Below are 27,100 nucleotides of genomic sequence, written 5' to 3' on the forward strand. Positions count from 1 at the left end.
GCAGAATTTGGCCAATCAGCTCATCAACTCTGCTCTGCTATTCCATCATGGCTGAATTATTATCCTTCTCAACTACATTCTCCTGCCTTCTCCCCAATACCTTTGACACTCTGATTAATCAAGAATGTTATCAACCTGGGCACATGGCCAAGTGGTGAAAGCATTGGACTAGCGACCTGAAGGTCGCGAGTTCGAGCCCCAGCCGAGGCAACGTGTGTTGTGTCCTTGAGCAAGGCACTTAATCACACATTGCTCTGCGACAACATTGGTGTCATGGAGAGGGGAAACTTGCAGCATGGGCAACAGCTAGTCTTCCATACAACCTTGCCCAGGCCTGCGCCCTGGAGAGTGAAGACTTTCCAGGCATAGATCCATGGTCTCGCAAGACTAACGGATGCTTTTACTACTATCAACCTTCACCTTTAAAATACCAATTGACTTGTCCTGCATAACCGTCTGTGGCAAACAATTCAACAGATTCACCACACTCTGGTTAAATAAATTCCTCCTTATCTCTATTCTAAATGAAGGTTCCTCTATTCTGAGGCTATACCCTCTGGTTCTGGACTCCCCCACTACAGGTAACGTCTTCTACATATACACTCTATCTAGGCCTTTCAATATTCTATAGATTTCAATGAAATCCCCTCTGATTCTTCTAAACTTCAGCAAGTACAAACCCAGAGCAAGCAAAAGCTGCTCATGTGTTAATCCTTTCATTCCTCAAATCATTTGCGTGAAGCTCCTCTGGACACTCTCCAATGTGAGCACATCTTTTCTTAGATAAGGGCCCAAAACTGCTCACAATACTCCAAGTGCAGTCAGATCAATGCCTTATGAAGTCTCGGCATTATATCCTTGCTTTTGTATTCTACTGCTCTTGAAATGAATGCGAACATGGTATTTGCCTTCCTTACCATCAACTCAACCTGCAAGTTAACCTTTAGGGAATCCTGCTAGAGGACTCCCAGGTCCCTTTGCAGCTCTGGTTTTTGAATTTTAGAAAATAGTCCATATATTTGTTCCTTCTACCAAAGTGCATAAGCATGCACTTCCCTACACTATATTCCATCTGCCATTTCATTACCTATTCTCCTCATCTGTCTGAGTCATTCTGCACACTCCTTGCTTCCTCAGCACTACCTGCCCTCCACCTATCTTCATATCGTACACAAACTTGGCCACAAACCCCTCAATTCCTTCATCCAGATCGTTGACATATAATGTGAAAGGAACGGTCTCAACACCAACCTGTGTCATAATGCTAGTCACCAGCACCCAACCAGAAAAGTCTCCCTTTATTCTGACTCTTTGCTGCCTGCCAGTCAGCTAATCTTCTAGCCATGCTAGTATCTTTCCTGTAACACCATGGATTCTTACCTTGTTATGCAGCTTCATGTGTGGTGCCTTGCCTAAGGTCTTCTGTAAATCCAAATAGACAATATCCACTGACTCTCCTTTGTCTATTCTGTTTGTTATTTCCTCAAAGAATTTCAACAGATTTATTAGGCAAGATTTCCCTTTAAGTAAACCCTGCTGACTTTGGCCTATTTTGTCATGTGCTTCCAAGTATCCTTAAACCTCATTCTTAATAATAGACTTCAACATCTTTCCAACCACTGAAGTCAGGGTAACTGGCCTATAATTTCCTTTCTTCTTTCTCCCTCCCTTCTTAAAGAGAGGAATGACATTTGAAATTTTCCAGCCTCCAGAACCATTCCAGAACACAGTGTTTCTTGAAAGATTATTACTAATGCCTCTCTCCAGCTACCTCTTTCAGAACCCTGTGGTATAGTTCATCAGGTCCAGCTAGCTTATCTATCTTAAGACTCTCAGCTTCCCATGCAACTTCTTCTTAGTAATAGCCACAACACTCACTTCTGCCCCCTGACACTCACGTTTGTGGCATTCTGAAAGTGTCTTCCACTGTGAGGACAGACACAAGTTCTTGGCATACATCAGGAGCACGAGGATGAGATGGGACCATAAAGGGAGGAACATTTGCTTGGATGCACAGGATGTGGGTAAGGTCCTTAAAGAGTACATCTGTATTTACCAAGGAGAAGGATGTGCAAGATAGAGAGATCAGTGACGAGTATTAACATGCTAGGGAATTTTGAAATGAAAGAGGAGGTAGTGTTGGGTTTCTTAAAGAGCATTAAGGTGGATAAGTCCCCAGGCTTAATGGGATATACCCAAGGTTATTGATAGAGGCAAGAGTTTGCTGGGACCTTGACTAATATCTTTGTGCCCTTTCTAGACACAGGTGAGGTCCAGGAGAACTGGCAAGCAGCTAACGTTCCAATGTTTGAGAAGGGAATCAGGGGTAATCCTGGAAACTATAGACCTGTGAGTCTCACGTCAATGTTAGGGGAGTTACTGGAAAGCTTTCTTAGGGATTGGATTTACAAGCATTTGGAAAACCATGGCCTAATTAGAAAGAACCATCATGGCTTTGTGTGGGGCATGTTGTGTCTTTTTAACTTGATTGAATTTTCAAAGATTCAAAGTACATTTTTAATCAAAATATTTATTCAGTATACAACCCTGAGAGTTGTCTTCCCACAGACAGCCACGAAACAAAGAAAACTATGGAACCCATTCAAAGAAAAACATCAAACCGCACCCCTCCCCCCCATCAACCTGCAACAAGCAAAATAAAAAGCAAGTTGTGCAAAGACCCAAAAAATGAGCAAAAAAACACAGAATATGAAACACAAAAATCATAAGAGTCCAGGTTCAATCAAGCACAGTGTTGTTCTGCAGGCTGCCCCGATCAAAATTGCCCAAAATAGCAACAAAAAAATGGAGTGAGTGACCAGAAACACATCATAATGTTAACTGCAGAGACCAATCCACAAAATGCGCTGCTTAAATCTTGCCCAAGCTCAGGGACTCCAGCAGAGGGAGAGAGACCATTAGAACCCTGGACTCTTATGATTTGAACTCTGGGAGCAGCGAGTGAGAGAGGTCGTCAAACGCAGCCAGCTTACTCCGGCAGCAGTGAGCGTGAGTCTGGTAGACAGCACTGAACACCAGCTCACCTTCTGCTTTTGCCTCAATGATTTCAATCTTCCTTGACACTTTAATCGGCAAAACTAGAGTCAATCATGGGCCTGCGCTCCTTCTCCAGGCTTCCTAGCCTCGATGCTGCACGCTTTGCTGGAAACCTCACCTAATACCCTCAGAGACAGCAAAGTGCCAGATCGCTCAATTGGCCCGAAAACACACCACCAAAATGTAGATCACAGACTCCAACAGTAGCAGAATCAGATTTGAAAGAAAAAGAAGATGTAGAACAAGTGAAAGAAGTACTTTAGTGAACCATCTGGAAGATATGGCCCTTGGTCACGTTGTTCGCTGGCACCATCTTCTCAAGTGACAAGGGTGATGGATGAAGGTGGAGCTGTGGATGTTTACATGGATTTTAGTAAGGTGTTCGATAAGTTCCCTCATGGTAGCCTCATCCAGAAGGTTAAGATATATGCGATCAGTGGTATATTGGCTGTTGGATTCAGAGCTTGCACATAGAAGACAGAGGGTATTGGTCAAAGGTCTTATTCAAGCCAGAGGTGTGTGATTAGTGGTGTTCTACAGGGATTTGTACTGGGACCTCAGCCGTTTGTGATGTATATAAATGATCTGGATGGAAATCTAGATGGATGGGTTAGTAACTTTGCAGATAATATGAAGATTGGTGCTGTTGTGCTTAGTGTAGATGGCTGGCAAAGAATACAGCGAGATATTGATCAGTTACAGATATGGGCGGAGAAATGGCAAGTGGAGTTTAACCTGGCATTTGTAAAGCGTTGCACCTTGGTAGGTCAAATGTAAAGAGACAGTATGCTGTTAAGGACAAGACCTTAAAGTGTTGATAAGCAAAGGGATCTTTGGGTCCAAATTTGTGGGTCCAAATTTGTGGCTCCCTGAAAGTGACTACTCAGGTTGATAAGGTGGATAAGAAGGCATATGGCATGTTGCCTCTATTAGTTCAGGCACTGAGTTCAAATGACAGCAAATTATGTTGCAGCTTTATAGAACTCTCATTTGGCCAAATCTGGAGTATTGCACACAGTTTTGGGTCACACCTTTATGGGACGGAAGTCAAGGTTTTGGAGAGGGTGCAGAAGAGATTTACTAGGACTCTGCCTGGATCAGAGGGCAGGTGCTATAACGAGAGGTTGGACAAACTTGGACTGTTTTCTCTGGAGCAGCGGAGACTGAGGGGAGATGTGACAGAGGTTTATAAGACTATGAGACGCCAGATAGAGTTGTATCATTTTCGAACGGTTAAAATCTCTCATACCAGATATCATACATTTGAGGTGACAGGGTGTAATTTTGAAAGAATGTGAGAAGCAAGTTTTATTTAAGAGTGGTGGGTGCCTGAAATGCACTGTCTATGGCAGTGTCAGAGGCAGATACATTAGGGACTTTTAAGAGATGTTTAGATAGGCACGAGAATGTGACAAAAAATGGAGGGATATGGACATTACGTAAGCATAAGGGATTACTTTAGTTAGCTATTTGATTACTAATTTATTTGATTTAGTAGAACATAGTGGTCAAAAGGGCCTGGTCCTGTGTTCCCATTCTATGTTCTAACAGAAAGATAATCTTCAGAACAAGTGGAAAATTGTTTAATCCATGGCAAGGAAACTCCAGTCCCAAAGTAAGCCGAACTTCAGTCCATCTGCACCATGCAGAGGGCATTTGCAGTTGTGCATGCTTGGAATATGAACTCTAGGTATTATTGAGTCACTCACTGAAGCACAAAAAGATGGACCTTACAATCTTTTCCCACGGCACCTCTGACAATGAAGACCCAGGAAATTGCAGCCTACTTCCCATATCTTAAGTGTCAATTCTCAAATGAAGTCAGAGATTGATGAAGAAATTCACCATCACCTCAATATGCCAGCCAAGCCTGTATGTGATTATGGAAATATGTATTTGAAGACCATAGACTCCACACAAACCCAATAATATACTGAATCATGGTTTGTGCCCCTCTGTGTGTTTATGAGACCTGAACTACTCCCAGCAGATGACTAATGACATGAAGAAGATACTAATATTTTCTCTTCAGATCCACCAGACTCACTGAAAATATAAGTAAACCCATGTCGTTGCTGTCTTGCAGGCCCATATCCCACACTGAGGTCAATCAATTACATCGAGCAGGCAACATCATTCACATGCCTTCACGAGATATTCCGCAGATACTGGAAATTCAAGCAACACACACAAAATGCTGGTAGAACGCAGCAGGTCAGGCAGCATCAAGAGATGGTCCTTTCAGTTAGTCCTGAGGAAGGGTCTCAGCCCGAAACGTCGACTGTACTTCTTCCTATTAATGCTGCCTGGCCTGCTGCATTCACCAGCATTTTGTGTGTGTTGCATTCACATACCTTCATCATCTTCCATCCTTGGAAGATCAGGCAGTTCAACAGCACTTTCATCCAGCTGCATATCTTGCCTCAGATAGACTGGTATCCAGGATCCATGACTTTTTAAGTTCTGGTCTCTATCCGCAGTGTTTGCCTGCCTGAAGTTGGTAAGTTGTGTTGTTATTGAACCTTTTTAAACTTCATGGCTGGCAAAACCTCTTTGTAGTCAACCAGCTCAATTGGGGTCTTGAGATAATCCAGTCTCTAGTTGTGTTGCAAATTAAGCCACTGCACACATTGCTGAATAGTACCTATTGAGTAAATTTATCAAAAGGTTCCTTTGGCTATCCTGATCATGAAGAATACTTACTGCTTGGCTCAGAATACATTCAAACACTAGCACTAGCTACAGCCAAGAAAGACCGTCATGCATTGATGATGTCTGTCCAGTGACTAGACTAGAAAGGACATGGCTCCTTTTCAACTTCTACAATGTTGTCTGTGGAATGAGAAACTGCCAAATCAGATTACTTTAAAATCCTGGCTGTCTGTGGAAGCCACATAAGAATTGAAATGGCTTTTGCAAGCTTATGCAATGGCAAAGTCTATATTTTGTTGGTTTAAACCTTTTGTAGTCCCACAGAAATGGATTCAATAAAACAATTGGTTGAGACAGAGAGAGAATTTTTTTTGAGAAATGAGTAAGACTTTGAACGTTTACTAATGTATTACCATTTAGTCTTCATTTTACTGCTGCTGTGCCTGATATTGTGATCGAAGGAAAAATGACATTGTCCAAGCTTGAAGTTATTTTGTATGATTGTTAAATATGGAAAATGATTAAACTGGGCCCTTTGGAGGCTAGTTCCTTTATTCCAGTGTGTTTGATGAATATTGCATTGTTTTTTTCAGTCATTAGCACTCTTGCTGCATTGGTATTACCGACCAGTGTAGTGGCATCCGCACCAGACTTTGAGGCAGCCTTGTAAGAAACAAACGAATGCTAAAGAAATGGTGAGGTTGCCGCCCGATGCGCCTCAAGGCGCGGAAAGAAAAAACACACATATAGAGCTGTAGTCAGGAACTCAAACTGATTGCCATTTGGGACCTTAAGACTGGAATAAAGAAACTGAGGATTAAAATCAAAAAATGCTAGCAACATTCAGCATGTCAAGCAGATTCAGTGAAAAGAAAAATAGGGCTAACATTTTAGATCAGAGATTTTCAAGCAGGGAATTTACCTAATTGGAATCCCAGTCCAGTGCAAAGACCAATTTGTCCTTGGAATGCTTAATAATCATCAATTTAGGACAATATGGTTCCAGTTCTATTCCATTGCACTGATGTCATCCCAAACAGCCCTTATATTCAAAATTGCCAGCCCAAATTTCCAGAATAATACAAAACTACTTTCAAATGGTCATTAACACATTTCATCCAAGAAAAGATATTGAGGTGAGTGCTGTGATGGGGAAACTACAATGATTGAATAATAAAAACAAAAGAAAAGAATTTTATGAAATGATACTTCTCAACATTACATGTTACCTGTGTAATGTTAAAATGACAAATGACAGCAAGACTCATTTGACAATTTAGAACACTCCAATTCTCTCCAGTGATCTAACTGAAAGTTTGGACCATGGATTTTAAGGAGAACGTGGTCAAATGCCTTATGTTGCTATATTACTTGGATTTTGTAAGAACATCTTATGCCAATTTAGCACCCTAACCTGCATCTGCCTCAATCTTTCTTTTCCTTCTATATAAGAATGCCAGGTATGACCTACAGAAGGCTATCTGAAGAGCAATAAAGCAATTCCGATTGAAGTTAATGACAGAATCAGGTGCACATTGGCTCTGGAAGAGTTCGCAAGCCATTACTTCCTACAAGACGAAACCTAACATCATAAATGGCTGTGATGTTCTCTGCCAGATGAGCCTTTTATGCACACTTTAAAAGGGAGAATAAAACCACACCTGTGTGAATCACTGCGGCATGTAACAACTCTGTGATCTCTGTCTCAGAGGCTAACGTCAGAACATTTCAAAAGGGTGAACTCTTGCAAGGCATCAGGCCCCAATCGTGCACCTGGTAAGCTCTAATACCCTGTGCCGAACAACTAGCAGGACTGTTCAACGGCATCTTCAATCTCTTGCTGCTGTAGTTAGAAGTTCCCACTTGCTTCAAAGGAGCATCAATCATACCAGTGTCCAAGAAGAGCAAGGTGATCTGCCTCAATAACTATCAATAACTGGTTGCACTCACGTATTCTGTAATGAAGTGCTTTGAAAGGTTGGTCATGGGTAGAACCAATTCCTGCCTAAGCAAGGATCTGGGCCTGCTGCAATTTGTCTACTGTCACAATAGGTCTACAGGGAATGCAATCACACTGGCTCTCCACTCAGCCTTGGGCCACCTTGACAACAACAATAACTCTGTCAAGCTGCTGTTTATTGATTACAGCTGTGCATTCAGCACCATCATTTATTTATTTATTTAGAGATACAGCATGGAATAGACCCTTCCAGCTCAACAAGCCACACTGCTCAGCAATCCACCAATTTAATCCTAGCAAATGTACGATGACCAATGAGTGTGTGAGGAAACTGGAGCACTCACAGGAAGGACGTACAAACTTCTTACAGACAGCAACGGAACTGAACTGTGAACTCCGACTCCCCGAACTGTAATAGCATTACATTAACTGCAATGCTACTGTGCGACTATTTCTGAAGAAATTAAATTTAGTTAACTATCCCCTCAATCTAATCAACAAGCCTCTGTCCCTCCCCCCACAACTGAATTATTGATTTCCCGATCAGGAGACCACAGTCAGTACAGATTGGAAATAACTTCTCCTCACTGACAATTAGCATCGGTGCACCTCAAGGATGTGTGCTTAGCCTTCTGTTCTACTCTCTCTACATTGTTTGCTGTGTTGCAAGGCACTGCTCAAGTGCCATCTATAAATTTGCCAATGACACAACTCTTGTTGGCACAATCTCAGATGGTGACAAGGAGGTGTACAGAAGTGAGCCAGACAGTGGCATATCTAAGGTATGGCAGGTATGGCACATGCCCTGGGTGCCATTTGAGGGGGGGGGGGGGGCACCACTGAGCAGTTTCTATTGAAGTCAGACAAGCCATCCTCGGATAGTAAAAAAAGAATTTTCTTCAGATCTATGATCTGTCTTTGATTATCATGGGTGAGAAGCACTAGGATGGCCTTATTTCAGAGGATTGTGTAAGAAGACCATGAAACGTTTCTTCACGAAGAAGGAAAGTGGAGCTGAAGGACAGAAGAGACTAAAGTTGGAGGCAGAGGAAGCCAAGAAGTCAAGCAAGTTCTTCATGCCCTTCTTTGAAAAGCCCGGAACAAGTAGTTCGACACGTTCCATGAAGTCGCCTGCACCTGCAACAAGTTTGTTAGAATCGAAGGTGGATCAAGTACAAATGTGTCACAAGCCGAGGAGGAAGTCAAGTCAGATAAATCCAAGTATGACGAGATTAAGAGTGAGGCTGCCACAGAGAACGTGGACATGACAGGAGGGGAAGATGATGGTGGTGGTGGTGATGTTGAATTTACTGACGAGATTTTACCTGACGAGATTGAACCTGACGACACTGAACCTAGTGAACTGGATGGTGTCAAAGAGCCTCAAACTGTCATACCAGAAGTGATTGAACAGCATGACATTGGACTTCTGAAGTTTGACGAGGATACTGGAAAAGCAATTCTGCCTGACAGGTTGAGAACAGAAATAATAAAGCTGGGTTCGAAGTATATCCAGAACAGTGAGGGGCCTTTCCTACCAAAAAATAACTGCTCAATGAACAAAACTTGGTTCAAGAGGGAATTGGGAAGTGGTCGTGGTGAGGAAGTGACTTGCTCATGGCTAGTCTATTCCCCTTCTAAAAGGTCTGCATTTTGTATCTGTTGTCTTCTCTATTCCCGGTCAGACCATCAATCCTCATTGGAGCAGGAAAGTAGATTCAACCAGTGGAAAGCACCTGAAAGGATTAGTGTTCATGAAAATGCCAAGAATCATCGGAAATGCTTCACACAGTGGAAAGAAATGGAAAGAAATTTAGCTGGAAACAGAGGAGTTATTGATGCGTATTTCAGTCACAGATTGAGAAGGAAAAGCAGAAGTGGCGTGATATCTTGACGAGAATCCTTCACTGCATAAAATTCCTTGCAACTCAGAACCCGGCTTTGCAAGGACACAGTGAGCCACTTTAGCTAGACAATGACTCCAATGTGGGAAATTTCCTTGGCTTACTGAAACTACTGGTCATCTTTGACCCTGTCATAAAAGAATACCTCACTTATTTGGAAAGTCATCCTGGATCCATGTCTTATCTTTCACCAGGTGTCGAGAACGAATTCATCCATGTGATAGCATCCATGGTTCGCCAGAGTTTACTGAGAAGCACTCGTAAAGCCAAGTACTACGGTCTCATGATCGACTCAACTCCGAAGACTGATGCAAAATACTCATTTAGTTCATCAGCCATCTCCTTGTACCCCATTAGTATTTTTCCTGCCTCATTTTCTAGCGATCCTATATCCACTCTCATTTCTCTTTTATTTTTAACATACTTGAAAAAACTTTTACTATCCACTTTGATATTACTTGCTAGCTTGCTTTCATATGTCAGCTTTTCCCTTCTAATGATTTTATTAGTTGCTCTCTGTAGGTTTTTAAAAACTTTGCAATGCTCTATCTTCCCACTAATTTTTGCTTTGTTGTATGCTTTGACTTCTCTTTTCAGCCACAGTTGTACTTTTTTACCATTTGAGTATTTCTTCATTTTTGGAATGCACATATCCTGCATCTTCCTCATTTTTCACAGAAATGCACTCCATTACTGCTCTGCTGTCATCCCTGCCAGCAGCTCCTTCCAATTTACTTTGGCCAACTCCTGTCTCATACCACTGTAATTTCCCTTACTCCACTGAAATACTGCTACATCAGACTTTACTTTCTCCCTATCAAATTTTAAGTTGAGCACAATCATATTGTGATCATTGGTTCCTAAGGGTTCTTTTACCTTAAGCTCCCTAATCGCCTCTGGTTCATTACATAACACCCAATCCAGTATAGTTGATCCCCTAGTAGGCTCAACAACAAACTACTCTAAAAAGCCATCTCTTAGGCATTCAACAAACTCACTCTCCTGAGATCCATTACCAATCTGATTTTCCCAATTGACCTGCATGTTAAAATCTCCCATGATTACCATAACATTGCCCTTTTGACTTGCCCTTTCTATTTCCTGTTGTAACCTGTGGTCCACCTCCCAGCCACTGTTGGGAGGCCTGTATAAAACTGCCATCAGTGTCCTTTTACCCTTGCAGTTTCTTAACTCAACCCACAAGGATTTAACATCTTCCGATCCTATGTCACATCTTTCTACTAATTTGATGCCATTCTTTACCAGTAAAGCCACACCACCCCCTCTGCCTACTTTCCTATCCCTCCGATATAATGTGTAACCTTGGATATTCAACTCCCAACTACAACCATCCTTCAGCCACGATTCACTGATGGCCACATACCTGGCAATCTGTAATATTGCAATAAGAACATCCACCTTATTTCTTATACTACACACATTTTAATACAACACCTTAAGTACCGTACTTGCTGTTCTTTCTGACTCTGCATCCCTAATGTTTTGATACTCAGCCTGTAGGCTGCAACTAAGTCCCCATCACCTGTCTGCCCTTCCTGACAGTACGCTATCTTTACTTTTTTACCATCTGTCCTTTCCTGAATTCCTTCACTCTGGTTCCCACCTCCGCCCCCCCCCCCCGTCAAGTTAGTTTAAACCCTCCCCAACAGCTCTAACAAACCTGCCCACGAGAATATTATCCCCCTCGGGTTCAGGTGCAGCCCGTCACTTTTGAACAGGTCATACCGCCCCCAGAAGAGATCCCAATTATCCAAGAACCTGAAGCCCTGTCCCCTGCACCAGCTTCTCAGCCATGCATTTACCTGCTTTATCATCCCGTTTCTACCTCACTGGCACATGGCACAGGCAGCAATCCAGAAATTACTACCTGGGAGGGCCTGCTTCTCAGTTTTCTACGTAGCTCTCCAAGTTCTCTTTTCAGGACTCATTGCTTTTCCTTCCTATGTCATTGGTACCAATATGTACCAAGACATCTGGCTGCTCCCACTCCCTCTCCAAAATGTTGTGGACGCAATCTGAGACATCCCTGACCCTGGCACCTGGGAGGCAACATACCATTCGGGTGTCTTGTTCACATCCACAGAATCTCCTGTCTGTTACCCTCACTATTGAGTCCCCCATCAATACTGCTCCCTTCTTCTCTCTTTCCCTTCTGCACTACAGACCTATGCTTGGTGCCTGTAACCCAGTCGCTGTGACATTCTCCCGGGAAGTCATCGCCCACAAAAGTATCCAAAACGGTATACTTGTTTTTGAGGGGAATGGCCACAGGTGTGCTCTGCTCTAACTGCCTATTTCCATTTCTCATGACAGTCACCCAGTTACTTGCCTCTTGCAACTTTGGGATGACTACTTCCCTGTAACTTTGATCAATTATATCCTCGCTCTCCTGTATAAGCCGAAGGTCATCCAGTTGCTGCTCCAATAATAGAGGGAAAAAGGGTCAGCCAGGATTTCTGTTTCTGAGCGCATACAATAATTTCTGCTTCTGAGGCAGACAAAAGAAGAAAAGAGCTATGTTCAGTAAAGGCTTGGAAATGTAGCACTAATCACAGGTACAGCCTGTCTGCCTTCTTAGCAGTGCTTGAAAAGATCCTTTGGAACTATTTGAAAGAACTGATAAGTTTACTGAGGTCTTGGCCAACATCTACCATGTAACTCACACAAAAATTTGTCCATAATTATAACATCAAACTTTATATTTAAAAAAAATCAAGTAATTAACTAGACAGATTACTCATGTATCTCAGTTAAGAACATTTATTGAACACCTGTAGTGCTGTAGTTTAACACAATATCCACTGAATATTTAATAACACCACAGCTTAATGGTCTTCTACTGGATGTCTACATTAATTTTATTCACAATTGAGAAAATCTGCAGATGCTAGAAATCCAAAGCAACACACATAAAATGCTGGAAGACCAGAAGGCCATGAGGATCTATGAAAAAGAGTAAAAAGTCCATGTTTTGGGTGAGCCCCTTCATCAGGCGTGGAAGGGAAGGGAGGGGAGAAGGAGTCAGAATAAGAAGGTTGGGGGGAAAGGGGCTGAGGAAGAACTACAAGGTGACAGATGAAACTGTGGGGGGGGAGGGGTGAATTCAAGAACTGGGAATTTGGTGAAAAGAGATAAAAGGCTGGAGAAGGGGAAGCTGATAGGAGAGGACAGAAGAAAGGGAAGAGGGAGAATTACCAGAGGGGGTGATGGGCAGGAAAGAAGAGAAGGTGTGAGAAGAAAACAAGAATGAGGTATTGTGAGGGGGGGTGGGCAATTACTGGAAATTTGAGAAACTGATGTTCATGCCATCAGATTGGAGGCTATCCAGACGGAATACAAGGTGTTGCTCCTCCATCCTGAGTGTGACCTCATCACGGCAGTAAAGGAGGCCATGGACTGATATTACGGGAATGGGAAGTAGAATTGAAATGGGTGGCCACCAGAATATTTTGCTTTTTCTGGCAAACGGAACGAAGGTGCTTGATAAAGTGATCTCCCAACCTACATCGGGTCTCACCAATAAACAGGAGGCTATGCTGGGGGCACCGAATACAGTAGGTGACTCCAACAGACTCACCTCACCTGGAAGGACTGTTTGGGGCCCTGAATAGTAGTGAGGGAGGAGGTGTAGGGACAGGGGTGGCACTTGTTCTGCTTGCAAGGGTAAGTGCCAGGAGGGAGATCAGCGGGTTGGGAGGAGTGGGCAAGGGAGTCGGGTCAGGAGCGATCCCTGCAGAAAATGTGCTTGCTGGTGGTATCCTGTTGGAGATGGCAGAAGTTACAGAGAATTATGTGCTGGGTACAGAGGCTCGTGGGGTCATAGATGAGGACAAGAAGAACCCTATTCCTGGTATGGCAGCAGGAGGATGGGGTGAGGACAGATGTGCATGAAATGGGAGAGTTGTGGATAAGATCAATGTTGATGGTGGAGAAAGGGGAGCTCCTTTTGAGGAGGACATCTTAGTTACCCTGGAATGAAAAGCCTCATCCTGCGAGCAGATGCTTTGGAGATGGAGGAACTGAGAAAATGGAATGGCATTTTTTTTTTTTTTTTTAAAAAACAAGTGACAGGGAGGAAAGAGATATAGTCCACATAGCTGTGAGAGTCAGTAGGTTTATAAAAGATATCTGTCCTCAGAGATGGAGACAGAGCGATCGAGAAAAGGGAGAGAAGTGTCAGAAATGGACCAAGTAAATCTGAGAGCATGGTGGAAGTTGGAGGCAAAGTTGATGAAATTGCAGTCGTAGTGTAAGGAGATTTGGGGAGCGATGCTGGTGTAGGCTTGGAACATGGACTGTTCATTTAGCCAATGAAAAGGCAGGCATGGCAGGGACCCATGTGAGTGCCCATGGCTACACCTTGGGTTTGAAAGAAGTGGGAGGATCCAAAGGCGAAATTGTTGAGCACGAGGACCAATTTCGCCAGACAGATGAGAGTGGTGGTGGACTGGTTGGGTCTGTTATCCCGAAAGAAGCAGAGAACTTTAAGGCCCTCCTGATGAGGGATAGAAGTGTTTAGGGACTGGACATCCATAGTGAAAATGAGATGACTGGGGCCAGGGAACTTAGTCATTGAAAAGATCAAGAGCATCTGAAATATCATGGATGTAGGTAGGAAGGGACTGAACCAAGGGAGATAAAACAGTCGAGATATGCAGTCTTGAGTTCAATGGGGCAGGAGAAGGCAGAAGCAATGGGTCTACCTGGACAGTCAGGTTTTTGGATCTTGGGTAGGAGGTAGAAACAAGACGTGTGGGGTAAGGGAACTATGAGGCTGGTGGCAGTGAATGGAAGATCCCCAGAGTCAATGAGGTCAGTGATGGTGCGAGAGACAATGGCCTGATGCTCCTTAGTGGGGTTCTGTTCAAGGGGTAAGAAAGAGGAGGTGTCTGAGAGTTGCCGTCTGGCCCTAGCAATGTAGAGGTGAGTCCGCCAGATTAGTTTTATCATTAATTTTAAACATTAAGGAGACTTTCAACCTAGAAAAACACAAAATGCCAGAAGAACTCAGTGCATTAGGCCACATCTACGGAGGGAAATGTTCCAGGTTCATTCCCTTCATCTGGACTGAAATCTGGAGAGACAGCCAGTATGAAAAGGTGGAGGGAAGGGGTCAAGCAAGTGCTGGCAGGTAATAGATAAATCCAGGTGAGAAGGCTTGATAGGCAGATGGGCGAGGGGAGAATGGGAATAGCATCAGTAGCTAGGATGTGATAAAATGGAGGTGACAAAGGATGTGAAATAGGAGAAGAATGTGAAATTTGGAATAGAGCGAAGGTGGGGAGAGCAGCTGTGAGCCATGGAGCAGAGGAACCAGTGAAAGGAGAGTAAGGGTGACGCAGAGAGAATGGAGAAAGGGTAATGAGGGTTGGGTAGATTAGGAGAGAGAAAAGGGACAGAGGGGAAGTGGATTACCACAAGGTGAAGAATTCAACGCAGGCCATCTCCCCTCCAACTTCCAGACCAATTGAAAGGTCTCAACATGAAACAAACTATACATTTCCCTCCATGGATGATGTCAGACCATCTGAGTTCCTCTGGCATTTTGTGTGTTGCTCCAAATTCTAGCATCTACAGTCTCTTGAACCTTCCTTTCACCCTAGCACCCTGGTCTGGATTCAAATTAAATTCCTAAGGCAAACATCAACATGTTGCTTCAAGCAAAAATCTTTTGGAAATTATAAACCAGTTTAAGTAATTGATTCTGAAGTGATGAAATAATTTTTTGGGAAATGTTCTTTCCCCATCAGCAATAGCAATTTGATTCAGTAGTAAATAGCACACGTCAGTTAATGAAATTGACTACTTAAGGAGAAAAGTAGAAAGCTTCTTGCTTGCAGTAATGACTCAATTCATCTCGATTAAAAAGTTGGTGATCTCAAATGTGGATGGTTGATCAAGAGTGCATTTTATTCATTTTGTTACTTGACATCTTTAGTCTTTTCTGACTGTTTCTGGAGATCCACAGTATGGCAACAATGGCCAGTCTTCTCTCTCCCTTGAGTATTAATGGAGTTATAAATCAAAATTCCACTTCAAAGGAATTATTAACTTGATGATACAACAACCTTGTCCTAATGATTCCACCATAAGAAAATGTGTTAATGCTGAAGCGCTCAACTCAGTAGTCTGTGCCCAAGATGATTAATTTTTGGTAAACTTGGTTCAATAGAATGGCGTAATGTAAGTACTCTTCCCAAGATAGGTTCTTTCTACTGTATCCATCAATTCATTAATATTTTCCTCATTTAATGTTCACCCAGAAGAGGCTGTTGAGTAAAAAAAAAAGACAAGTTTAGTAAGCCTACAGCAGTTCCATACAGAGATAAACCTTTCAATGAGGAATTACTGGAGAAGAAAATTAAGGGGAGCTGTTATGTTTTATAACTTCAGAACATTAAAGAGAGCCAAGAGATGCAGTCTTAATTTATGTTTAGTTTAAACGAGGCACCCGCTTATCACGTGGTAGCATCATGCATGAGATTCTCATATTTTTACATATAACCTGTAATGAATTATTTAAATGAACAAGAATGCTTAATCAAACAATATATTTACAAGATTACTCAAATATTATTTATTTATTGAGATACAGCGTAGAATGGGCCCTTCCAGCCCTTTGAGTCACGCCATCCAGCAATCCCCCTATTTAATCCTAGTCTTATCATGGGACAATTTATAGTGATCAATTAACCCACCAACCGATACGTCTTTGGACTGTGGGAGGAAACCAGAGCACCCAGAGGAAACCTGCGCAGTCACGGGGAGAACATACAAACTCCTTACAGGCAGCAGTGAATTCCTCATTTTATATTTCGTAACATGAGCCAAGGTTTCATGGACATAATTTAAAAAGTATAAAAAGACAAACTACTGTTTAACTGAGTAACAAACTAGGTATTTAAATGAAATGCAGAACAAATTAGAATATTACTAATACTACTACAGTACTATAAAACTATGTATTAGTTCCTAGTAGTTATCAGCAGCATAATTTACTCAATGTATGCTTTCTTTTAATTGATCGTAAATGAACAAAATCAGCAGTCACCCAGATAATGGAGGGTTATCATACAATGCTATCGATGATTACATCCTACAGATCTTCAGTTCCACTATAACATTCAAGATGATTTGTCAGTATCTTCAAATTCTTCGTAGTCCCTAACTGGCTGAAGTAGTGAAATAGTTTTATTTCCACTCACGGTCATTTCTCGCGACTCCAAGGAACACTTGAAACCCCAGTGAGCAAAACAGTTCTGAATTGTCATGCCGCTTATTTCTTGCCTACTCTCGGTGACAAAAATCAATGCTTTTGAAACACAAATGCACATAATTGATGCTATTTAAAAACTGATCACTCTAAGCACAGTGTAGTGTCTAATGGCCACACAAGTCCACTAGTTAGCAACTGTCTGCCAACAGTCTCTTGCCCCAATTAAGTAGCATAGGGTCCCAAATAAACAAAGGGAATCCCAGCTATTTTCTCTATTAGTTTTTGTTCTTTAAGAGTTGTCCCAAATAAGCAGTTGCCCCAATTAACTGATAGCCCAATTAACTAGAATCCTCTATGTATATATTATATAAACAACAGTCATTGCAACTTTCAATAAAACCAATTAGCTTTTCCATATTATTCAGACTTTCTCTAATTGATGGCTCCCTGCCTTGGGAAATAATCAGAAGGATATGTAGCATCAACTCACCTACTTTGGCTGTTGTGTACCTAATGGATACCAAGATCAGCAATGGAAGTTAATGCCTGTTTTGCTCACTCCAGGGACCCACAATACAATAGTAGGGGAAAAGGGAATATTTGTGCACGTTTTTGCTCTCTTCAAATGAATTTATTTTACCAGGGTTAAAGGCTTTACAAAATGCAACTATCACAACCACATTGTAATTCAAAAGAGTTGGAGGCACACCATTACTGAGTACATGAACTACCTCTGTGGCTTCACTGAGTACCGATGTGTGGGGGTCTGGTCGTTTCCATTCACGCTGGTAGAGCATCCAGGCAACAGAAAGGAAGAAACAAACCAGTAAAATTCCCAAAATATTAGCCAAGTACGCTTCAGGTGGAAGATCCTTATAGGGAGCAGACGAGTTGGCAGCATTACTAAAGGAGCAAATAAAATATTGATTTTAATGTAATTATATTGAACATACAGGTTGATGTTATTTTATTTGCTTCCATTTCCCCCGAACATAAAATTCCCAGAGAACAGTTAACATGGAAGCCTGCCCTCAGCCTTGCTAATGCTTTGTGTTAATTAATTAAGTCCCACAAAAACAATCTTACACAGCATTTTTTTCCACTTTTACTGAGACTTCTCAGAGCATTGCCAACATGCTAGTCAGCAGCACGGTGGCCTAACCTGTGGCACTGCTGTCTCACAGATCCAGCAATCCACCTTCGGTCCACTGGTGTGTGTGAAATTAGTGCATTCTCCTTGTGGCCACTGTTTACTCTGAGTGCTCTGGTTTTCTCCCAAAGATTGTTAAGATTAGCCCCATAAATTACAGGAAGGGCAGGGATGACAGGAATAAAGGGAAAATAAAATGGGGTTAGAATAAATGGTATTTGACAATGGGCCAAAGGGCCTTTTTTGTACTGCGTAACTCCATGATGAACAACTTGCAGATAAACGACACCCATAAAGAAAATCATCTCCAAATACTTTGCAGGAGTGTTAATAAAATGTCATGTGGAGTTACTGTACATGTTGGGAAAGGGAATCAAAAACCTTGTCTTAAAGGAGAGAAAGAGAGATAAGTATAAAGGTGATGATGTTTAGGAAGGAAAAAGGAAATCATGTCCTCCAATAACAGAGCAGGTAACATCACACCATTCCTGAAGAACTTCATTTGTTTTGGGCAGAGAAATGTCGGATGGATAAGCCCATTTCCCTTCCCCACTCTATCGTCAGGAAGGTACTTTCTATTTGCATAAGACCTTTCATAACATTAGGATATCTCAAGCACCTTATAAGTCATTTTTAAAATTAAATTACTGTTCTAGTAAAGAAACACATCACTTAGTAAGATCTGAAAACAATAACTAGAAACATTTAGCAGGTGATTAAATAAAATAATGATACAGCACAGTAACAGGCCCTTATTGCCCAATGAGCCAGCGCCACCCAATTACACCTATGTGACCAATTAACCTACTTACCCATACGTCACTGGAATGTTGGAGGAAATGGTATGCTAATACCTGTTTTAGTAATGTGATTAAGGGATAAATGGGGGTAAAGGGATCAGGGATACTTCTTTTGTTCTTTGAAACAGGACATGTCAACCCAACAAACAATCCTTACTTCATCATTTCATGTGAAAGATGCAGCTCCAATACGATACCAACCCTTCTGTACTACTCCAATGTATCAGACTATAATTTAAGCTCATTCTTGAGTGAGAGACAACCTTCTGACTCAAGTGAGAGTGCTATCAACTAAATCGTGCTTGACACTATGTGTTAGTCTGAGCCTAGTCTATTGTAACAGAAAATTTCTCCTTACAAGGCCCTTTTTTACCACTATTTTACTTTAATCATCTCCTAACATCACATTCAAGTGGGCATTCACGAGTAAGGAAAGCTATTCAAGTTAACTATATAGGTCATCACAGTCAAGCCCAGGGAAGTCATTTTCTAACATTTTTACTAGAGATTACTACATATCTAATAGAATGGGAACAAGTTAATTCCACCGTTGTAGAGCCTTTGTGTCCAGCTCAGCTATTGCAGCAAACAGAAAATCACCAAGGTAAAAGACAAACTAAATGTATCAACATTTTTCAAAATTAACATTACAGGTATTTCTAATGAAATGTAGGATGGATCATTTTTTAAAAATCAGGAATGATTCATTTTGTTTACCAACAACATAACTTTGATTTGAACTTGAAAATTTACTTACAGCACAAAGATTAATTTTTCATTGATTCCTGACAGACAAGCAGCAATAGTCATTGTTAAGAAACAAATTCCAAAGAAAATATGCACATCTTTGTAAGCAACTCGAAGCCAGAGTGGAGCACAGGGCAACAAAAAGGACAGAAACCCAAAGAGCCACTGTAAATTGAAGGAACAATAAGTTAGAACATCTTAATGTTTAACTAACTTCAGTAAGGATGACCTACCACATACTGAAGAAACCCATTAAACAAAGGAAAAAATGTTAGGCCAACCCATCATTAGAGGAAAATGCCTTCTCTTTTTCAGGGTTGTCTTGGAGGTTGGTAGACCATGATAAGTTAACAATTAGTTTGGGTGAGTGTGTAATCCGGCATTGTTGATAAATGGAAAGCTGTATGAGTGAAAAAGTTCGAAAGTGCAATACCAAATAGATTGAAAATTGCTTTTGCCCTTGGACTAGATACAGAAATAAGATACTATAGGTACAGAATTATCAGTTAATGGTAAATTAATGTACAGGAAAATAATTCTGTTGTGATTGCTAAACTAGGTAAGATTTACAATGTGTGATTGATTCAGTATTATCTTCAATTCAAGGATATTTCATGAGGACAGTATACCCTGGATTGCCTGTGACAGCCACATCGTGTAAATGAGTAAATATCTAGATGTGAGAAATCAGGGGTGGCCTTGTATGTAGTAGAGCTGGGGGGGTGGGGGTGGGGGGGGAGTTAACAAGGAAGTAAACGTCAAAGCCAACACATGATTTGACTGTAGGCAGTAGAGATTATATAGGAGGGCTGCTGAATTCTGAGCAAAGGTCAAGAGAAACCTACAAATGCCAAATAGTGATATCAGGCGAGGTGGAAGATGATGGGTAGTGTGAATATGAGTAGGAGAGTAACAAGAATTTTATGGAGAATATTACAATTCAGCAAGGAAAAACAAGAATTTATGGACTATGAGATAATCCAGAGATTAATGTAAGATACCTTATGGGCAAATTTAGGGAGGGGATCTTTTAGTAAATGAGGGACAAAAGGTCTTAAAAGAGGGTGCCAAAGAAAGAAGCAAAGTAATTACGTGGGTTGTGTCTGTAGACTTTTTAAAGCAGGATTTCATGTTGGAGGCCTGTCAACAGAAACATACAGTTGAACATCACTTCCTGGTTTGGGTGACCAGAGGTATTAAGAACGAATGTGGTCGTACAGTCTGTTCTCCTCAAAGGCCTTTTTCTCATGGAGAGGTGGGGTCTCAATGCAAATGCTGACACATGCACTTCACCAGCAAAAGTTGCTACAATCACTAAGAGTAGTAGGACTAGCTTGGTCGATTTGGCAGTACTAACCAATTTTCAGTCTATAATAAAACTATTTAATGGTTAGGTTTTACAACTTTCTTACCTGCAAGCTAAAGAGGATGACTACTGTCAATCCCACCCAGCTGTGTATGGAATACAAATTGGGAATATGCATCTTATTGTGGAATCCAAATGCTGCTAACAACCCGATGATAGCCAAAGTCAATGCACCAAGATTCAGCATGGCATGAACCAACTTTAGCAGCACCTTGCTGCTGGACCATGTAAAGGGAAACCTGTACACAAGAATGGCTGGGAGAAAATAAATCAGTTAGTCTTTTCCAAATTACAAAATAAATGCTGGAAATTTGAACAAAGAGCAGAATACTGGCAATACAAAATTCCCACTAGTTCCTGTTTTAATTAGGATCTCCCCTATGCACATAATAAACAAAAATTCAATTTTGTTCAATAAAATGTTCAAAATGTTGAAAATGTTCAATAAACAAAAAATACTGAAAATCAACATGATGAAACTTTGACTGTTGACTTAAGACTTCCGGGAATGCTTTGAGGATGTGAGTAGCAAGATACTAGTGAGCTCAGAAAAAAACTCCAGATGAACTAGTCTACACAAACATGTTTACACTGCCGCATACATCTGCAAATGTACTGTCTACAGATTTTAAAGTCTACACTTTTGAAAGTATATTTTGATACAAACAAGGATTTAAATAATCCCTACAATCCAATAATCCAAACTCAATTCACTATAATCAGCAAATGTGAAAGAGTGTTTTGCTGGGTAATAAATGTCTTAAACATAAGAATAAAACTGTTAAGCATTTGAACTACAATTATATATGGTTAAGTAAGACCATACTATGAAATGCTGTTAGTTCATAGTTCCCTTTTTTTTGCTATTATTTTCTTCAACTACTTCTGTTGGCAGTTTTCTTGTTCCCTTGACATACGATTTCTCTTTAGTTTCTGCTGCCATTTTGCATTTAACAATATTAGATGCAACACAGAGTGTCATAGGAAGTCATTCCTGCCTGTGGCCATCAAACTTTACAACTCCTCCCTTGGAGGGTCAGACACCCTGAGCCGATAGGCTGGTCCTGGACTTATTTCATAATTTACATATTACTATTTATGGTTGTATTACTATTTATTTTTTATGGTGCAACTGTAATCAAAACCAATTTCCCCCGGGATCAATAAAGTATGACCATGACTATGACTATGGTAACAACATTGACAATATTGGTCTGTTTAATATAGGTGTTTAGTTTAGCAATTGCTTAATCTTGTTAGTTGGAGAGAAGTAAGATAACCTTCAGCTGGCGTGTAGTACTGATGCAGAACCTGGAAAGAAATTCTTGGAACAAACAAGAGACAATCTGCAGATGCCAGGAATCCAAGCAACCCACACACAAAATGCTGCGGGAACTCAGTAGGCCAGGCAACATTGATGTACTTTTTTCCATAGATGCTGTCTGCCCTGCTGAGTTCCTCCAGCATTTTCTGTGTGTTGCATGCAATTCATATAGTCTATATTACTCAAGCACACAATTTATTTCCTTTTTGTGCATAATTGGTATGTAATAAACCACAATTACCTACTAAATGCATACAAATCACAGAATTAATTTAACCAACATCAAGTTCACTATTGTATTTCTATTGCTTTGATTGCAGTCAGATTCAGCATTACAAAGAATCTTATGAAAGCATGTAACAGCTGTAAAATTATGTTAGATTTTCATATCAAATGGTGACTTAGACTGTATGGAAACAAAAGTGTTACACAAAAGCCATAAGCAGGTAATAAGGAAACCACAATATCTGAAGCAAGCACTTTAGCAACCTCAGCATGGACAGTGCTAAAGATGCCACATCTAATCTTAAAATTATGGATTTCAGATTGAAAAATCAGTTAATGTCACTATTCCTGATTACAATACCTGTTCCATTAAAAATAGCACAGATAGGGCACCACATTCATTCTTAAAATACTTCCCCAGCTATTAAAAAAAAGATATTCCATGTTCCGCAAACAGGATTGAAATGATTAACAATGCTTAGTTTGTGGTGTTGTCTGAAGAATGAATGCTATGAACAGCACTTCTGAACTCAGTGAAATCTATCTCACTAGGCAGTTACAGCTCAGGGCCGTTTCAAAGATGATCGTTTTGACAGTGCAATATTCACTATGTCACAAAACAAACACAATAGCTAATTTTTAAACCCTGAAAGACAGATATATTCAAGAAATATTTGTCTAGATTCCTTTCCCTAGAATACTGATTATTTCTTGGCATTTTGTATCACTAGAAACCTCAAATAACCATTTGTTACCATCAGGTAAGCTGTGACTGTGACGTCAATACCAATTAAGTGCTTTTTTTGGAAGACAGCAGAGGAAATTAGACCATATTGCCCTGCTCCATCTTCCTCCACAGTGGTCCAAACTCCAGCAGATGGAGAGGAGTGGATAGTAAGAGCAGTGTGCCGGCGTTTCTTTCGAAAGGAGGATGAATTGGGAGGAAATTAGGAACAACAACAGTAAAGAGGACCATTAGATTGGGGCGAGATTTTTGATTCTTTTGATTTTTCACAATGTAAGAGGATCAAAGATTCAGTAGTTTACTGTGTAGGGCTTCCAGTTCAGTAATGCTGTGGTGTATAAAGGGATGCCTGATCCAAATTAACCAGTTAAAAGTTCCAGATCTACCGAAATTAAAACTAATCCCACCTCTGTGTACTATTAGGTGTAGCATCATTACAATCAATGTGTGAACTTACCCAGCTAGGCACAGGATCTTGAAACGTACAGCTACAGGAGTTGATTAAGAATTTAGTTTCAGTACCACTAAGCTGCCAGAACATGCAATTATATTGCAGAAGTTAAGCAACATGAATAAATGCAAAGATGCAGATGTAATTCACAGGAAGATTTGGAAGACTGATAGTCTCACCTTATGCACTATGCAAAACCCAAATTTCAAAAGGGACTTACAACTCTGAGAAGTGCATTATGGTAACCTTACCATTCCCATAGAGCACAAACCAAGACACCATGCATAGAGGATGCCAGTTAAACATCTTTGCTGTTCCATCCCAGGCAAAGCCTCCTCGATAGCAAGCACTCCAGGTAATCACAATGATTACACATATTAGACCAAGGAGGAGAGACAAGCTGTAGACACAGTAAAACATCATCATCTTTGCTCTGCAATGAAATCAAAGAAATGTTCAGTTTTTCCAAATGACCTGACCTAGTTTAACAATCATTGCCCACCCTTCAAACACAAATGATACAACTTTCCTTGTTCAAAAGAGATGGGAAATTATATTAAATAAATTTTTAAAATGTGTTTTACAAAAAGGGCACAAATGCTCTTATAATGCGATTCAGCATGGGATGAAATTCCCCAGTTCTGGAATTTCTTTACCATCTACTCAAGTGATTACTTTCAATGCAAATCCAGTCCATAAGTATAAGCAAGTTATTTGATAGCTTGCTTACAAAGCTGACGAAAGAAAGTAGCAGCGATAAGGAAATTGGAGAAACTAGATAAACATTCCAATTTTGAAGGTCTTACATATTCCAGTCACGACCTCGCTTTTCTCCATCTAATCTTAGAAGGCAAAGACACTCTTCAAGCCTACTTCAAATTCGGCATTTGATAGATGAGTGTTTTTTTAGATGTTAATAACTTACCACTTTTGATATCCTATCCTACTCTTTTTCCTCATTTAAAGAAACTACTCTGAAACCGCCTCTGATGCTTTTGGTCTTCCAGTCTGAAATACTCAAACAAGGTTTAACTTCTGTTGATAACTTCATTGATGTTTTGGTTCGTTAAACGCGTTATATAAATGTAAACCGTTGTATAATATTTTATGAAACTATTTTCATATGACGCCACTCGTGACAAGCAAGAATAAACTTATAACAAGACAAATCGCATAATGTTTGCGTATACGGGAGAGAACATTAGCGTTAAAACATTATTTTTCCCTACCAGTAATTTGTACCAAAGCTGTTACTTAGAATTTAAGAGAAATTATGTCCTTGAAGCTTCAAACTTCCTCCCAGATGGGGAATTCCGCTGATATTCCATATCAAACAGATACAGCTGGCTTAATTTGAGATTTCTATAACAACTTAAAACTACAGTTATATAAAAAAAACTTAGGTTTACATTGATATTAAAGGCACTTTTAAACTCGGCCTTCGGGCTCCAACCACTTATCTAACACGCATTGCATCATGAGAGTTGTAGTTCTCAACCCGGATTATGTACTTCAATTCCAACAATGCAACATCGTTTTAAAGGCGAATCCACACCTTTGGGACACGGGAACCATTTACAGCTGCTCTACCACAATGATACACGAATAATTGGGACCGGGTGTGTAATATTACCTTACAGGGAAGGAAAATATGCAGACTGGCATATATGTGACCCTGAACTCGGGGCTGAATGGTCAGGTTATATTTTCGGGCATTGTACTCAATACCTGGACTGGCCTGGTGGAAAGAGAAGACTTAGCTATGGCACTTATGTTCCTCCATCACAACTGGGGAACAATTTTAATTTTCACTTTTTTTGGCAAAGGTCAAAAGGCATCTTCCATGTTTCCAAGCTGTTAAACTTTGAATCAGGGATGTAAATTAACTTCCTCGATTGATATTTCAATTTAACACAAAGAGAATTATCAGCTGAATTTATTAATGCAATGTGTTATTCTGCTAAATTTATGCTGAGTCCCCTGAGGCAATAATATTGTTGAATTAATAAGTTAAGCTACTCACAGTTGTTCCTTAATCACAAAAGTATTTATCAGGTTCAACTAAAGATCTAAAGCACTTGGAATGTTTGCTTTTTTTCTCAGAATCAGAATCCGGTTAATTATCATTGGCCTATGTGCTTATCCGCCGATGTCTATTATAAACCAACAGCTACCTGGACTATACCTTGTCCCACCCTGCTGTCCCCTTCTCCCAATTCCTCCGCCTCTGCTGCATCTGCTCTCAGAATGAGGCTTTTCATTCTTGAAGGAAGGAGATGTCCTCCTTTTTCAAAGAAAGGGGCTTCCCTTCTTCCACCATCAACACAGCCCTCAACCACATCTCTGTTCTTACCCCATCCTCTCACCACACCACCAGGGATAGGGTTCCTCTTGTCCTCACCTATCACCCCACCAGCCTCTGCATTTAGCACATAATTCTCTGAAACTTTTGCCACCTCCAATAGGATCCCACCACCAAACACATCCTTTCCTTCTCCCCCCCCCCCCCCACTTTCTGCTTTCCACAGGAATCGCTCTCTACATGACTCCTTTGTCCATTTGTCCCAACCCACACATCTCCCTCCTGGCATTTAACCTTGCAAGTGCCACACCTGCCCCTACACCTCCTCCCTCACTACCATTCAGGGCCCCAAACAGTCCTTCCAGGTGAGGCGACACTTCACCTGTGAGTCTATAGGAGTCATATACTGTGTTCGGTGCTCCCAGTGTGGCCTCTTGTATATCGGTGAGACCCGGCGTAGATCGGGAGATCGCTTCGCCGAGCATCTACACTCCGTCCGCCAGAACAAGTGGGATCTCTGAGTGGCCACCTATTTCAATTCCACTTCCCATTCCAATATCGTGATGAGGCTATACTTAGGTTGGAAGAACAACACCTTATATTCCATTTGAGTAGTCTCCAACCTGATGGCATGAACATTGACTTCTCAAACTTCTAGTAATGCCTCCCCCCACCCCCTCACCATTTCTCATGCCCTTGTCCCTCTCTCATGTTATCTCCTTACTTGCTCATCGCCTCCCTTTGGTGCTCCTCCCCCTCCCCACCTTTTTCATTCTTCCATGGCCTTCTGTCTCTTTCACTGATCACTTCCTATCTCTTTGCTTTATCCATCCCCCTCCAAGTTTCATCTCGCCTGCTGGTTCTCTCTTCCCCACCGCCCCCCCACTACCACTTTTAAGATCTACTCCTCAGCTTTTTTTTCTCCAGTACTGCCGAAGGGTTTTGGCCTGAAATGTTGACTGTACTTTTTTCCACAGATGCTGAGTGGCCTGTTGAGTTCCTCCAGCATTTTGTGTGTGTTGTGAAATTTGTTGTATTGTGGCAGCATTACAGAAAATATACTATAAACTGTAGGAATATATATGGGTTTATTATTGTCAATAAAAGAGAACAAGATAGTGAGGTAGTGTTCTTCAATGCGTGGACTGTTCAGAAATCGGATTGTGGAGGCAGCGGGGGA

General features: G+C 41.1%; 2 protein-coding genes across 4 annotated transcripts in view; one reads left to right on the forward strand and one right to left on the reverse strand.

The window, feature by feature from the left end:
- armc7 (armadillo repeat containing 7) overlaps positions 1-27,100 on the forward strand; it is a 66,182-nt gene that overhangs the window by 19,915 nt on the left and 19,167 nt on the right. The gene's annotated exons all lie outside the window — the stretch shown is intronic.
- Positions 12,339-25,108, reverse strand: cyb561a3a (cytochrome b561 family, member A3a). Of its 3 annotated transcripts, none has more exons than XM_072272341.1 (6): positions 25,028-25,108; positions 23,870-24,051; positions 20,920-21,128; positions 19,518-19,672; positions 17,542-17,713; positions 12,339-15,863 (listed from the first exon to the last, which is right to left on the reverse strand). In XM_072272341.1, the coding sequence occupies exons 2-6, from the start codon at positions 24,042-24,044 to the stop codon at positions 15,843-15,845; spliced, it is 732 nt and encodes a 243-aa protein (XP_072128442.1). In that variant the 5' UTR covers positions 24,045-24,051; positions 25,028-25,108; the 3' UTR covers positions 12,339-15,842. The 3 variants fall into 3 exon arrangements, with proteins under 3 accessions (XP_072128442.1, XP_072128443.1, XP_072128441.1); XM_072272342.1 differs by having other exon boundaries at positions 23,870-24,018; positions 24,848-25,090; XM_072272340.1 differs by having other exon boundaries at positions 24,848-25,090.

This window comes from Mobula birostris, chromosome 11 (assembly GCF_030028105.1).
Source record: "Mobula birostris isolate sMobBir1 chromosome 11, sMobBir1.hap1, whole genome shotgun sequence".
Lineage (NCBI taxonomy): Eukaryota > Metazoa > Chordata > Chondrichthyes > Myliobatiformes > Myliobatidae > Mobula > Mobula birostris.